Source organism: Zalophus californianus, chromosome 8 (assembly GCF_009762305.2).
Source record: "Zalophus californianus isolate mZalCal1 chromosome 8, mZalCal1.pri.v2, whole genome shotgun sequence".
NCBI classification, from domain to species: Eukaryota; Metazoa; Chordata; class Mammalia; order Carnivora; family Otariidae; genus Zalophus; species Zalophus californianus.
In genome coordinates, this window is record NC_045602.1 from 6,904,097 (window position 1) to 6,920,022 (window position 15,926).

The 15,926-nt window shown below is 38.8% G+C and overlaps 1 protein-coding gene across 5 annotated transcripts in view; it reads right to left on the reverse strand.

Annotated features, from left to right (window-relative positions):
- Positions 1–15,926, reverse strand: part of MBOAT2 (membrane bound O-acyltransferase domain containing 2) — a 120,415-nt gene that overhangs the window by 32,348 nt on the left and 72,141 nt on the right. For all 5 annotated transcript variants that reach the window (XM_027621231.1, XM_027621232.1, XM_027621233.1 and 2 more), the window contains one exon: positions 630–725. In XM_027621231.1, coding sequence (XP_027477032.1) covers positions 630–725 — 96 coding nt within the window. The remainder of the gene's footprint in view (positions 1–629; positions 726–15,926) is intronic.

The window sequence follows — 15,926 nt, forward strand, 5'->3', positions numbered from 1 at the left end:
CTATACAAAAGAGGCTCAGGAGAACAAAGAAAGAAACAGAGAGTCAAGGACAGACTCCAAGGGGCTGGTTTTCAATAGTTACAACTGATGACAGAGATTTCCATAAAATTAGAGAATGCTTCCATTATCAGAATGCCATACAACAAATTTAATTGCTACGTATTTAGAAATTGTATATAAGTCAACTTAAAAGGACAGGTTATTTTTGTGACTTATACAGCACCATAAAAGACCACGTCACAAGAAGAAAACATCTAAGTTTGGGGTGCCTGCGTGGCTCCGTTGGTTAAGCATCTGACTCTTGGTTTCAGCTCAGGTCATGATCTCAGGGTCATGAGATCAAGCCCCGAGTCAGGCTCCTCACTCAGTGGGGAGTCTGCTGGATATTGTCTCTCTCTCTCTCTCCCTCTGCCCCACCCCCTGCTCGTGCTCACTTTCTTCCGCGCGCTCTCTCAAATAAATAATCTTAAAAAAAAAAAAAAAGAAAATGTCTAAATTCATAGAAGAATTTTCAACTAAAACATCTGTTGATCACTTTTCATTTTAACTACTAAATGCAACTGTACGTTGTCCTTTCATCAACATGTCAGAATAGATAAAACAGGGTACTGAGTCAGTGTTAAACTTACCCTGAAAAATCAGCAGAGTATTGTCCATAATCAAAGATATAGACTCTAGTAATTTGGCACACTGTGAGGTATCCCAAAGCAAACACAAAACAATATCTGGAAAACAAAAATAAACTAGATTAGTGAAAATAAAAGATTCATTCTGTTAAAAAATACATTTTAAAGTAATTTATTAACCATATGATTCAAAATTTAAATGGTTCAAAAATTAAATATTTCTAGATCTATTCCACAAATAGCTTTCTTCAATAAACTGTAAAAACTCTTTACTAGTATCTACTTTACTTTTGTAAATTTTGTACCATCTTCAATGGTAGATGCATCTAATTACTGCTTTTATTAATTTTTTCCTTCTGAAAGACCTCCATGAACCAAATTATATATTTGAAAGTCATATTCACAAGTATAAAACTGTGAGTACTGGTATTTCTATTTATTCCTCCTTCTTTTGTAGAAAACACAACGTGGCCCAAAAATATTTGGCTAAATTATACACTAAACAAATTCTTAATAGGATTTTAAAAACTTGTTCTCAACATTATAAAATCATTCATCCTTAGTGTGGATCAGGTGGCATTTACTCACATTTTATAGGCATGAACACTTAGTGATTTTCACATTCTGGAAGTGCTTGGGACAGAGTTACAATAATTAAACACATAGTATGGAAAAGAATTTACGTATCAATATGAAGAGAACAAAAACAGATTCCAGAACACACAACACTGCATAGGATGAAGGCTGAATTGCAAATGAGCAGGGAGAGATTATCATCTAAATAGTTAACAATATAATTCTAGATAGACTAAAGAACTACTGTCAGCAGAAAAACCAGAACACACAGGAAATGTGGATAAATATCCAAACGTTCTCAAACTGGGGAAGGACTTTCTAAACATTGATCGTATAGAAGAAATCAATAGGAAAAACCCAATATATTTGGTTACTTTAAAATCTTAGGTTTCCTGCGTAGGCAATTTCAGGTAGTTTTATGAAAGAAATCTTCTAAACTTGGGGCGCCTGGATGGCTCAGTCAGTTGAGCGTCTGACTCTTGATTTCAGCTCAGGTCATGATCTCAGGGTCCTGGGTGTGAGCCCTGCGTCGGGCTCTGTGCTCAGCGAGGACTCTGCTAGAGGATTCTGCTTCCTTTTTCCTCTGCCCCTCCCAACTCACATGTGTACACACTCTCTCTCTCAGATAAATATTTTTTTAAAAAAAGAAATCTTTTAAACTTTAGACAAATAGGTAATTTTGATCTACTTGAATTATTCCTGGGGGGGGGGGGTGGAAGGGGGATAGCTTCCGAATTCAAATGTTTTACAAAACTAATACACTTCTGATAACTATATCTGACAAAATAGCACACATGCATACTCACACACAGAGTGCTGACAAATCAAACTTAAAATAATGTCTAAAAATCATGTGGCTGACTGTGTTTCCCAAGGATGACCACAACAATATCTCCCATCTCATACGCTCTTCTGTAATCCGACCTTCTGCTCCCCCATTACGAACAAGAGTCTATTTCTCTATCCACTTTGAATCTGTGTTGGCCTTCCAGCTCCTCTGACCAGTAGATTACGGCAGAAGTAACACTTTGCTAGTTCCAGGCACAGCCATAATTAGCCTGGCACTTTCTACTTCTTGCCTTTTGGAAGTTGATTGTCATGAAAGAAGTGTGACTATCCTGAGACCACCACATGGAGAGGTTCTGGAGGATGAGACACCATGCAGAAGGGAGAGTGAGACAGACAGACACCAAATCGTAAGATATGTGAGTGAAGAAGTTGATGCCATATCAAAAAGAGACGATCTATCCAGTTGAGCCTTTTCTGAATTCCTGACCCACAAAATTATTAGGAAAATAATATACCTATTTGTTTTAGGCCACCACAGTTTGGTGGAGTGGTAGTATCAGAACAGAATTTGGTAAGTGAAAATGGGGTGCTACCATAATAAAAATCTGGAACACAAAGCACAGGCTTGAGGACTGGGTGCAGATGGGAAGTATAAAGGCCTTAAGGAGATTGCTAGGGAAGATCTGAAGCGTAGTAAGGAAATTGCCATTGGAAACTACAGAAATTGGCTAACACTGCTGCTCAGTCCAACATGGAAAACAGAACACATACCACTAAAAGTGCCAAATGGTTCCTTCTAGATGTGTACAATAAGGTATGGATATACAGAGATGAACTAAAAATGAGCAGTATTCAGGTTTTTAGCAGAATTTAGAAAAAAAAATAGGGCTCAGGATAATCTTTCCAGGCACAAAATATTCTCAAAGATTTCACAGTAAAGATGAAGTGAAGAGTATTCTTTAATCATACATCAGGAAGATGTAAGGGCACATTTTTAGAGAACCTCTCAGAAAAAAAACAATAGTTTCCAAGAATCTTAAGGTTATGCCTCTTAGACTCTCTGCTAGACAAGAACGTTTTCAAGAACCTGAAGGATGTTGTCCCACAGCACGTTCAGACCACAGTAAGAGGAGACGGTCTAAAAGAGGCTGTGGGTGTGGCTTCTGTCTAATGCAGGAGACTTAGAGACAGAGGAAGCCCACAGGAGTCTTTTTTTTTTTATTCATTTATTCATGGGAGACAGAGGAGGAGAGAGAGAGAGGGAGAAGCAGAGGGAGAAGCAGGCTCCCGAGGAGCAGGGAGCCCGATGCGGGACTCGATCCCAGGACCCCGGGATCATGACCTGAGCCGAAGGCAGACGCTTAACCATCTGAGCCACCCAGGCGCCCAGCCCACAGGAGTCTTTAAGAGAATTATACGAGACTGGATGGAAAGGGAGAAGCAGTTCAAAATGAAGAGATCTTTCTGTCCCCAATTATCTACTGGTAGGTAGCAGGCTAAGAAAGCTGTTCAACCACAAAATCTGGCCATTTCTTGCATAAAATGAAGGACAGCTCAGGGTGTAGAGAAAGAGCCACAGAGAACAACTCACAGGGATGAGGTGGGGCACTACTCAAGGAACTGGTAAGAGGTGTCCATCTGGACCTCACAATTGCTATGGACCAGAGATTGCTAAGAGACTTACATTCCTCTCCTCTTTTAACAGAAGGATCTACTACGGTTACCCTCTCACTGTTCACCATTGTATATTGGGTACTGGGTGGAAAGAGACAAAAACTTCCCCATTGGTCCTCACATGAAGAAGAGCTTAATTTGAGGAGCCACACTGAAGAAGCCTCATCCACAGTAGACCCAACTTAGATGACCAGATGGAGGTGTCAAGCTGGATGCAATAAGGAGGTGACACTCTGGGGGTCTTGGGAGGAAGAGAGAATATTTTTATGCAGGATATATGTAAACTGTGGGGGCCAAAGGACTGTCTCCAAATTGCTGCCCCCAGTAAAAACCCTATTGCACATGTAGCTCCAAACAGCAAGAGATGGAATACAATCCTTTTCCCCCTGGAAGGGGCTGGACTTAAGAACTTGGTTTACCAATAGAATATAATGGAAATGACTTCCTGAAACTTCAAGGCCCAGTCATAAGAAGGCTTGCAGCTTCCTCCATTTTATTCTTGAAATGCTTGTCCTTAGCATACTCTGAGCCCAGCCATCACACGTGAGCAGACCAAGCCCGCACAGAGAGGTAACAGTCCCAGTCAACAATCCCAGCTGATCTCCCAGCCAACAGTCAACTTCGACTGAAGGGAACCATCTTGGATGTCAAGCGGTCAAGCTTTCAAATGACCACAGCCCCAGCCAACATGTAATAGCACCCACATAAGTCCTCGAGCAAAGATTGTCCAGCCAAGTCTAGCCAACACACAGAACCATGAAAAACAATAATAAACTGCCATGAAGCCACCGAGTATGGGTGGTTTGTCATGTTGCAAAAGATAACTGAAATAATTCCTTAGTACAGAGTTTAGTGTACTAAAACTCATGGTAATTTAAAATAAAATATCTCGATCAGGTAGGGCTTATCTGATAAATGCAGGTATGAGTCACTATAAAAGGACTAGTGATATCTATCATCACAGTGATGCGCCAAAGGGAAAAACAGTTAGAGTCAATACAGAGAACGCCATCTAATAAAATTTAACAATGTTTCCATATAAGAATTAGAACTCTCAGCAAACTAAGAGAGAAGGATGCATTCTTAACATATAAAAAAAACTGTCAGAACACTCAGTACTTTGTTAGCCCTGAGACACTACTAATTCCTGGGGAAAAGCATATGGAAGTTTCTGAAGTGGGAAAGAAGTAGGAATTGTGTTAGTTTGGATGAACTTAATCTTAGACTTACTCTGAAAATTCAAATAACATAAAGTCCACTCTTCTCAAATTAATCTCTAAATAAAACATCATAATCCCAATCAAAATCCTAACAATACTTCCAGCAGAACCTGACCAACTGACTTTCAAGGTCTTCTGGAAAACTAAACAAACCTACGATGAAGAGGACTTGCCCGATCCCTGCAGATAAAAGAACATGTCACAGTGATTTATAATGTAGTATTGTTTCATAAAGAGATCAAAAGATTAACCAAACAGAGAAGAAAGTTCAAAAAAGACCCATCCAACTGCAAGTTTTTGTTTATTAAAAGCTGGCATATGAAATTAGTGGGAGAAGGATGAATGAGGTAAATGAGGTTAAAAAGTTAGCTCTCCTCTCAGAAATAAAAATAGTTTCCTGGTTCGCACTACACACACACACACACACACACACAAATCCAGATTATTGTAAAAAAAAAATAGGACAATAAAAAGTACCAAAATAAAATACAGAGGAATATCCTCAAAATCCTGGCATGGGAAAATCTTCATAAGCATGACAAAAATCATAAATGCCATGAAGATAAAATCTGACAAATATTTACCATATAAACACTGGAAATTTCTATAGGACAGATGACAGAAAACTAAATAACAGAAATCGTTTACTACACGTAGGTTAATATCTTTAATAAGAAAATTCCACAAATCAGTAAGAAAACGATTAAGAAATCAAGTGAAAATGGATGAGAATGTGAATGAGTAAATAACAGAGTTAAAAAAATTACAAAGTCAGACCATTTAGAAAAATAAATGAGTGTCTGGCTGGCTCAGCTGGAGGAAAGGATGACTCTTGATCTCGGGGTCATGGGTTCGAGACCCATGTTGGGTGTAGAGATTACTAGAAAAAATAAATAAACTTAAAAAAAAAGGAAAAAGAAATGAGATTCAAGATAAGGAATGATCAGGAAATCATAATAATAATCCAGAAATGCATATTAGAACTGAACCTGGGCGGTTCAGTTGGTTAAGGGTCCGACTCTTGGTTTCAGCTCAGGTCATGATCTCAGGTTGTGAGATCAAGCCCCGCGTTAGGCTCCACACTGGGCGTGGAGTCTGCTTGGGATTCCCTCTCTCTCCCTTTGCCCCTTCCCCACCCATGCCCTGGTCAAGTGCTCTAAATAAATAAATAAATAAATAAATAAATAAAATGATAATACTTGTCCAGTATCACTGGCAAAAGTTTAAAAATAGGCAATATCCAGTTTGGGTCAGGAAAGCAGGCATTCTCAAATGTGGTTGGTGGCGATGAAACTTTAAACAGCCCCTTTTTTGGTGAGTGATTTTGCAGTATACATCAGAATTTGTATACTCTTTGAGCTGCCAATTTCACTTTCTGGAGTCTATTCTAAAAAACAAAAATACTTACATATATTTACAAAGATCTACACATGGATACTCATTAAAGCACTGTATTTTAATGATGAACAGAACCAACGATCTCCAATACGGTATTAGTTAAAATAAGTGGAGATAAGAACTAGAAAGCCCCACTATGGAATTCAGTAATAGTGAATAAGGGGACACCTATATGCACACACAATGAAGGTCAGTTAAACAGAAAAAGTGAACCCTAAGGAATAATCCCATTTTAGGTACTAAAAACCTAGAGATACACAGATGTATCTACACATTATATACACATTTGTGTGTATATAAACATATATTGATATATCATGGAAAAAGTTCTAGAACACAACTGTAGTAGACACTCTAGGTTGACTCACTCCATGTGCATTTCTGTCTCCATTGTCCCCTGTTCTCCTCTACTATAGAGGCCAAAGAGCTAAATATTCAAGGCCCAGCCTCTTGCAGCTAGAGGTGGCATGATGCACAGATCCTGCCTATGACGTGTATGCAGAAGTCTGCTGAGGTTCCTGGAAAAGACTGAGATCTGCGCTGTCCACTATGGTCTCCATTGGCAAGAGTGTTCCAGATCTAGTTCATACCAGCTCATGAAAGCTGTTAGTTTAAGAATTTTTGTAAACTGGTGGTTAAACACAGCCATTATGAAAAATTAAATGTGAACATAAAACTAAATAGTATTACAAAGGCATTAAATATTCAAAACTCATCACCTCAATTCCTTCTTATCAACTGCTGTCTTCTGTGCTCTGGAGGCTATTCACATATCCTGTATTTGCCTGATGGAATACTCTAGAATGGTGAGCTACTGAGCATTTCTTCCCAGACCCATTCAGGGACTTCAAGTTAGTCACTTCAAGGCTACCAGGATAGAAGCATTTACACTATAAAAACTGGCAAACACTATAAACTTTCTTGATCATTTAAACCAAGGATCAACAAACTAAAGGCTGTAGACCAAACTTTGCTCACTGCCTGGTTTTTTAAGTAACACTTTACTTGGCCACACCCATACCCGTCTGTGTACATGTATCTACGGCTTCTTCTGCCTTACAACAGCATGGCTGAACGGTTGCAACAGCAACTGTAATGATCCTCAGGGCCTAAAATATTTAGGGAAAGTTTACTGACCTGAATTAGAATTAAAATGCTGAAAAAAAAGATAGGGGGAAAAATGATGAAGAAAATGCTAGTAATGAACATTAAACTTTTAAAATGGTGTCATGACTACAGCCATTGTATTGAACAAGAAAGAAAGACGAAATAGTCTCCCATTATGCAAAACCTATTACTGAGGCAGCACAGAAGTTGCTCACACATGGACAGATGTGTGACGTTCCAACATACATCTTCCTTGTCTGATTTTCATCTTACTCATTAATATAAACAGAAATACCAACCAACATTCATATTAGAACTGCCTTCATTTGTCCACGATATAAGCAACTTCTTTACTGAACTGGATGGTAACCATTTATTTGTACTCTGATTTTGTCAAATCATGGATGAAGTGCAACCACAGGTGAGCCTTGTAAGAGTTTGGCAAAAATCAATGAAAGCATTCTGTAAGAATCGACTGGCTCTTTTTACAATTTACAATGAAGAGTACTGTATATTTATTAATAATTAATTATTAATAAATTAATAATTTATTATTATTTGTAAATTATGTACTATCTTTCCACTATATCAGTAAAATTTATAATAAATTTGCATAGGTATATTTATGCATCTTGTTTCCCCAGAAAGCCCGTTAGGCACTAACATTTCCCAGCATTATCACTGACTAGCCACATGTGGTTACGGAGCACTCGAAATATGGCTAGTCGAAATTGAGATGTGTTATAGCTGTAAAATACTCTGCTTTTTGAAGCCTTCACAAAGAATTTAAGATCTCTCATTAATATTTTTTATACTGACTATATTTTGAAATGACAATATTTTGGATATACCGGTTAAAATAAAATATATTCTTTTCTTCTTTTTTAAACCGTGAGTGTTGGAAAATGGAGAATTACATCTGTGGCTTACAATGTATTTCTAATGTATGGTGCTAGATAATTTTCCTGAAAACAAAAAAGCGGAGAGACAGCTTGTGTGGCTTTTCACACTTGTGAATTCTTTCTGCCCAGAAAACAGATCTAATGGTTGTTGTAGCAACCATCTTGCCTCCGTGAGGTGGCAAACAGGCTCAGATAGCACAAAAGAGCAAGAGAAGAGTCCTGCTTCTTTAATGACACAATGAGCTGCTGCATTGGCTCTGAACAACCTAATCCAGCAAGAATCCCAGGTGGTGAATTTTGTCCCCTATTATCTGCAACTGAAATGCATTTCGAGCTGATGGCAAAGCACATTTAACTTCTGTTGTTTTCTTCTAAGTTAGACTGCAGGGCAAGGTGACGGGGCAAGCCCGTGACTTTTCACACTCACAAATCAGCAGAAGAAAGCAGCATATGAGCCAGTATGTATGTGCCTGGTATTATCATAAGGGCTATGCTCAAGGTATGAGTTCCACTGAGTGCCTTTCAACAGAAAAACATACATGCAAATACCCTCCAGACAGAACGGACCTTGATGTAAATAATGGCCCCATCACTTTTTATTATTCCTACCTGTGACAGTACAAGAGTTATTTTAAAAAGGCAGACACACAGGGATCCTGATGACTCTAACTCAGTCAACTGTGATCTTGTCCTTCTTGCAACTGCCTGGGTTTATGGGTAGGCATAAAACTTAGGTCTGGTCAGTGAAACTTGACATAGGGCTTCTGGAAAGGCTTTGCTCCTTCCTGAAGTGTAACCCTTGCTATTGTCATGTCTGTTAAGTGAAGCATTCACCTTTAGCTTATAAAAGGAGCCAGCCTATGGACAGTCAACAACTAGGATGGCAAAATAGAAAAGTTAAGTAGAGCAAACAGTAGAGCTTATTGATGCCCTGGTTAAGACTGGGTTGCTGAATTAGCCAAAATGAGCTGCCTTGCCTCATGACTTCTTACTTTGAGAGTTAAATCTTTCTATACTGTTCACACCACTATACCACCATGATGGGATTTCCGCTCTTTGCAGCCAAAAGCATCCTGATATAATTATTACTCATAACAAAATTAAAGCAACAGCATTTGAAAAGCTCTAGAACAGAACATTTTCTTATTTGTTAAAATATAAAAGTTCAATTACTGCCTCATTTCAAAAAGAGAAATCACATCTAAAATATTCATTTAGATATCAGCTACAGAGTGAAGACTGTTCAGGGAAAAAAAAAAAAAAAAAAAGGAGAGAGAGCTCTGGGACTATGGGATTAATGACCAGAAATGCTGAGGGGAAATGAAAAAGAATTCTTCCTGAATGAGGAAAACAGGTAACATCACCAAAAGGTTCAAAATCCTAACGGGAGCAAAGACAAAATCTAACAAATGAGTAATTGTTTTAACGTGCTGAAATCAAATTAAACTGTTCGCTTTTCCAAGGTGCATGAGCTCAGATGACCTTGGTTTTTGCTCGGCTTCAGAAAAGGCATGCACATCTGTATTCTAACTCACTGTCTTCTCTTTATTTTGCTTTTCCCTCTGTCTATATTTTCCCAGACTCTGTTTGTTTATACTTTGGTCTTGAAATTAGGTACTTATAGTTAGTTGTGAAACCTTGAAACTTTGCTCTTCTCTTTCAAACACTCTGTTGGCTAACCTGTAGTTTTTGCATTTCTATATAATATTTGAGACAACTCTAAAAATACAGGGACACCATATAACAAAAAGCATATTAGCAAACAGGGTCTTGGAAAGAATACACAGAGGGGGAAGGCAAAATAAGGAGAAAGTCAAGTCAGTATTCTTATATGTAAGTCTTGTGCAAAGTTAGTCACGTGGATCAATAAGCAGAGGAGAGTCCAGAAATAAAGCCACACATATAGATGAGTTGCAATCTAATACAGAAAAGATGGTATTTGCAATGAACAATGTTGGGACAAATGGATATATGAACAGAAAAAAGTTAATTTCAACCTGTAACTCATACCATACATAAAAATTAGCTCAGAATGGATCAGTGATCTAAGCCTAAACAATAAAACTATAAAACTTCCAAAAGAAAATGTTCATAATCTTAGGGCAGATGAAGATTTCTTAGAAAAGACACAAAAAGCTCTAAAGTATAAAATAAAAAATTGATAAGGTGACTTCATCAAAATTTCAAAGTTCTGTTCCTCAAAAATCACCACTAAGATAACACTTATCATGATGAGCATGGAGTAATGGATGGAAGTGTTCAATCACTAAATTGTCCACCGCAAACTCATGTAACACTGCATGTTAAATATACTGTAAGTGAAAATTAAAAACCTAATTTAAAAAATCACCACTAAGAAAATGAAAAGGCAAATCACAGATGAGGAGAAAATACTCATAATTCATAAAACTGACAAAAGACATATCCAATTAATAAAAAGAATGAATTGTAAAATAATAATAAAGTTCAAGTCAGAAGATTTCAACAGACTTGTACCAAAAGAAGGTGTCCAATTTGTCAATTAGCCCAAGAGAAAATGCTTGACATCATTAACCATGAGAAATCTAAATCAAAATCATAGTGAGGTACCGCTAAACACCCATTAGCATGACAATTGAAAAGTATGATAAAACCAAGTGTGGTTGAGACTATACAGCAACAGGTACCCTCATACTTCACCAATGGGAATGAAAATTCATATAACCACTTTGGAAAAGTTTGGCAGTTTCTTATATAATTAAATATACTTTCACCCTATGTCCCAAAAATTCTTCTGCGGCACACAACACATGCAGGAGAAATGAAAACATATATCCATCTAAGACTTGTACAAAAATGTTTTAGAAGTTTTATTCATAATAGCCCCCATTCTGAAACAACCCAAATGTCCATTAATAAACAGGTGAAAGGAAACATAGATTATGGTACATACATTCCATACAATGGAAAGTCACTCAGCAACAAAAGGAACAATCTGTTGATAAACACAACGACATGGACGAATTTTAAAACATTAAGCTGAGTTAAAAAAAAATGGGGGGCAGACACAAAAGATTACATACTACACTATAGAGTTCCATTTATACAAAATTCTAAAACAGGCAAAACTAATCTCTAGTGACAGAAAGCAGATCACTGGTTGCTGGAGACGGAGCCGGACTGAATACACAGGGAAAGGAAGAAATTCTGGGAGATGAGTAAAAATGTTCTCTACTTTGATTTGCGTGGTGGTTACAGTTTATGCATTTGTCCAATGTTAACTACGCTGGAATTGAACTGAACTGGTGGTTTTATTTTGTTTTAGGTAAATTATACCTAAAGTTGATTAAAACTTATTTTGGAAACAAACACATTGTATACAACCTCCTTTGTGTATTCCTCCTCATCCTGGGGCCCCAGGGTTTGCTTTTCTTGTCCAGGGACACTGATTTCCAAGAGGATGTCACCCTGCCCCATGATTTCACATACTTTCTGTATACCGATAGCTACCAGATTCTCAAGCTCCAGCCTAGATATGCCTCCCAATCTCCAAACTCAAACAACCAACAAGCTACTTAATACTTAACATCACTAGGTGCTGCCTAGTCAGTCAGTCTTTGGAACTTAACATGTCCCAAGTAGAAATCCTGATCCCACCAAAACCACCTTTTCCCTAGTTTTCTCCATCCTGGTAAACAGCACCATCTCTCATGCAGTTGCTTTGCCCCCCCAAAAAACTAAAGTCATTTTTGATGTATCTTTGTGATTCCCATCCCCATATCCCAGACCTCCAAATCCATCTTCATATTGCATATCATTATGACTCATATCCATACCCAAATCTATCTACAAATATACACTGGATTGAGTAATTCCCACTGGGAGCGGGTCTGGGCCAGGACTGATGTAATAGCATCCTGATTAGTCGCCCTTCCCCTGCTCCCTCCCTAGTCTGTTATAAACACTGCATCCAGACTGCTCAAGACTCCCCAACAGCTGCCCACCACACCTATAACAAAATCCAAGTTTCTTCAGGAACTTTTGTTAACCCCGGATCTAATTTTTTAAAAAAATAAAACTCTTTTCTTTGGTTCTACTGGATGAATGATACACATTCACAGAAACTTTTATTTTGATTACAACCAAGAAGATTAAAGACTGATGGCATTAGGACATTACTGATCCTAGAGAAGCCCGGCAACATTCAAAGCACCCATCACACGTGTGCATAGGCAGATCACAGAAATTCTAGCAATTCGGGGGGAAGGACAAGTTAATTACCATCAGTGTTGTCTGAAGTTGGCCATGATTTTCAACTGGTGCTATTTTTGCATTAACTAATTTGGTGAGATAGGGCTCCATTTCACTTTAAAGATAATTTTGTTCTTGTATAATTGCTTGTTGCTAAACCATCCTTGGTCTAGGTGGTTCCTTTCCGTCTGTCTCCTTGGCACTGCTGGGTGGAAACACGATGCTGACAGCAGAAAGCTCAGGTTAAAACTGCTAGTGGGTCACAAAAGACTTTAAGTCAAGGATCTAGTTTTATTCAAACTGTATCTCCAAACCTTACCTCTACTTGCTGGCACATAATCCTGAAGCCCATAGGTTATCGTTTAATTTTGAAAAGAGACTCCACTCAGTTTAAACAAACACCTGTAAGTAATTCTCTAAGCCTACATATCAAATCCATTTTTCTCAAAATTGATCCCAAAAATTTTTTTTAAAGATTTTATTTATTTGAGAGAGAGAATGAGAGAGAGAGAGAGAGCACGAGAGGGCGGAGGGTCAGAGGGAGAGGCAGACTCCCCGCTGAGCAGGGAGCCCGATGCAGGACTTGATCCCGGGACTCCAGGATCATGACCTGAGCCGAAGGCAGTTGCTTAACCAACTGAGCCACCCAGGCGCCCGATCCCAAAATTTCTATCCACAATTACACATTTCTACTTCCAGAATACACCATTTCAAATTAAATAACTACAATTCACCCACTCTAGCTAGCCTTTTTATTTTTTTTATCTAGCTAAACAGCAATAAACATAAGCTAAGAACTAAAAATTAAATTGGTGGGGTGCATTAGATTTAACTCTAAAGATGCCACTACTGGGAAATGCAGACTGAAAAGTACTCAATAAACAATTTATAGGAGCAGAGACTTGGAAAGATCACTGCCTAAAAATTATTCTTATTTTCTATTTAAAAAAATTTGATTAATCAAGTTTGTCTGTTTTCATTTAGTGGTTTTTATGTGGAAAGCAACCTGAAGAATTGTTTTTCTATGCAATGGCATCTGAAAGTCAAGTCAACATCCCAAAGAGGGCTCACCTCTTCTTTTGTCCCTATTTATAAGAAAGTCATACGTACACCGAGTTTCAAAGTCAAAGGGCACGACATGCTCGTCTCGACAGAGCCGTGTGCGGGCCCACACACCCACTCTCCTGGACCAATCCCTGAATGGGCAGGACAGGCAGGCCCCTTGACAGCACCATCCTCTGCGTGCGCTTCGGGCCTCAGCTCTCCCAATACCTTCATCTCTGACTTTATACCTTGGACAGCAGACAGCTTACTATCACTTCAGTGGAGTTTCAGGGAAATGTGTGTGTTTAATCTGCCACAGACAACTGGCAGTCGCAAAATTCCGCCTTAAGGCCATTATCAAAATGTCAGGTTTCTAAAATCTTTTTTTTTAAGATTTTATTTATTTATTTGACAGAGACAGAGACAGCGAGAGCAGGAACACAAGCAGGGGGAGTGGGAGATGGAGAAGCAGGCTTCCCGCCGAGCAGGGAGCCCAACATGGGACTTGATCCCAGGACCCTGGGATCATGATCTGAGCCAAAGGCAGACACTTAACGACTGAGCCACCCAGGCACCCTTCTAAAATCTTTTTGATAATTTCCTGAATTTTATTCTAATAACCCAGTTATACATTTAATGGACTTTTATTTTTTTAAAGATTTTATTTATTCATTTGAGAGAGGGAAAGAGATAGAGAGCACGAGAGGGAAGAGGGTCAGAGGGAGAAGCAGACTCCCCGCTGAGCAGGGAGCCCAATGCGGGACTCGATCCAGGGACTCGAGGATCATGACCCGAGCCGAAGGCGATCGCCCAATCAACTGAGCCACCCAGGCACCCTAATGGACTTTTAATAAATGTGTTACTTTTCTCATTTTTTTTTCTCTGCACACAATAGCACATTCTAAATAAAATAAATAAAATCTTAAAAAGATAATAATGGCCATTCTTCACATGTTAAGATCACATGTCTTATCTCTTCCTAGAGTTGGTTGTTAAAGACGTCTTTTGAATCAATACACTTGCCTTTTATAGAGGAATAGAAAGAAGAGAAAGATACAAGTCAGGGATGTTGTCACAATGTTTGAGAACCAATCACCAGTAACAGCGCTGGCTTTCGGAGGATTAGCTCCAAACCAGTTACCTCCATGCCACACTTTGTAAACACTGGTTTCTTAGCTGTCCACAACCTTCACGACACTGAGCTCCTCAAGGAGCTTGACAAAGAGAAGACATTCTCTTCATTTCTGTTGGGTGGGACATGTGCATGCAAGTGAATGGTGGTGATGAATACTGGGTACAGTAGAATTAGTGTGAAAAGATCAGCACAGGCCAGAAAGGGAATGGAAGGCTCCTCCCAGGATGACAATGTCTATGTTGGCTCCAAACACAGAACAAGAGTGACGGAGAAGATGGTGCTTCCCAGTTAAGTTGAGTGTGTCAAGCCAAGAGTCAGTATATAATGCCATGGCCAGAGTGACACTTATCTAGCAAAAACTGGGAAAAACAATAGGAAATAAGCTTAGTTGGTAGAACAAGGTTCAAAGTATTCTGAAGAGCATGGATTTCTTGAATATGAATGTTTTGGGTATTCTCCTGTAGGCATTTTTTGAGCAAAGAAGTAATAGGATGAAATAGTTATCTGGAGAATAATAAAGACTAATCGATGTATACGATGGATGGTAAGAAAAAGGAAGTCTGGAAGTCACAAGTATGGTTAAATACTTCTTTCAAGTCCCTGGCTAAGGGAGAGAATGTGAAAGAAAGTGCTAAGGATTTCCAAGGAAAAGTATAAAGAACTCCAACTTTTTAAAAAAGATTTTATTTATTTATTTGACAGAGAGAGAGAGAGAGAGAGAGAGAGAGCAATCGAGCACAAGCAGGAGGAATGGCAGAGGGAGAGAGAGAAGCAGACTCCTTGCTGAGCAAGGAGCCCTATAGTGGGCTGGATCCCAGGATCCTGGGATCATGACCCGAGCCAAAGGCAGATGCTTAACCGACTGAGCCACCCAAGCACTCGGAACTCCAACGTTTTATAACTTCTTCTGCCTATAGAAACTGAGAAGAACAGGTCAAGGTTTTATATTTGGGTGTCTCAAGAAAACACAGAAGTTGATTCTGGAGTAAAGAACCCCAGGTTGGAATGCTGGCTTGACCTCTTCTGGCTGTGACTTAAGAAAAGTTGCTTGAACAGAGCCTCAGCCTTCTCTTATTTAGTAACAATTTTCCCCCCAGAAGATTTCATTCAATTCTAAGGCTTGAAAGCTTTTACCGCAATCACCAGACCCGTCTGGCTGCCAAGCTGACACTGCCACGAGTGTCTAATAAAGGCTCTCCTACTGAGTTGCGTTGCAGAGCCAGCA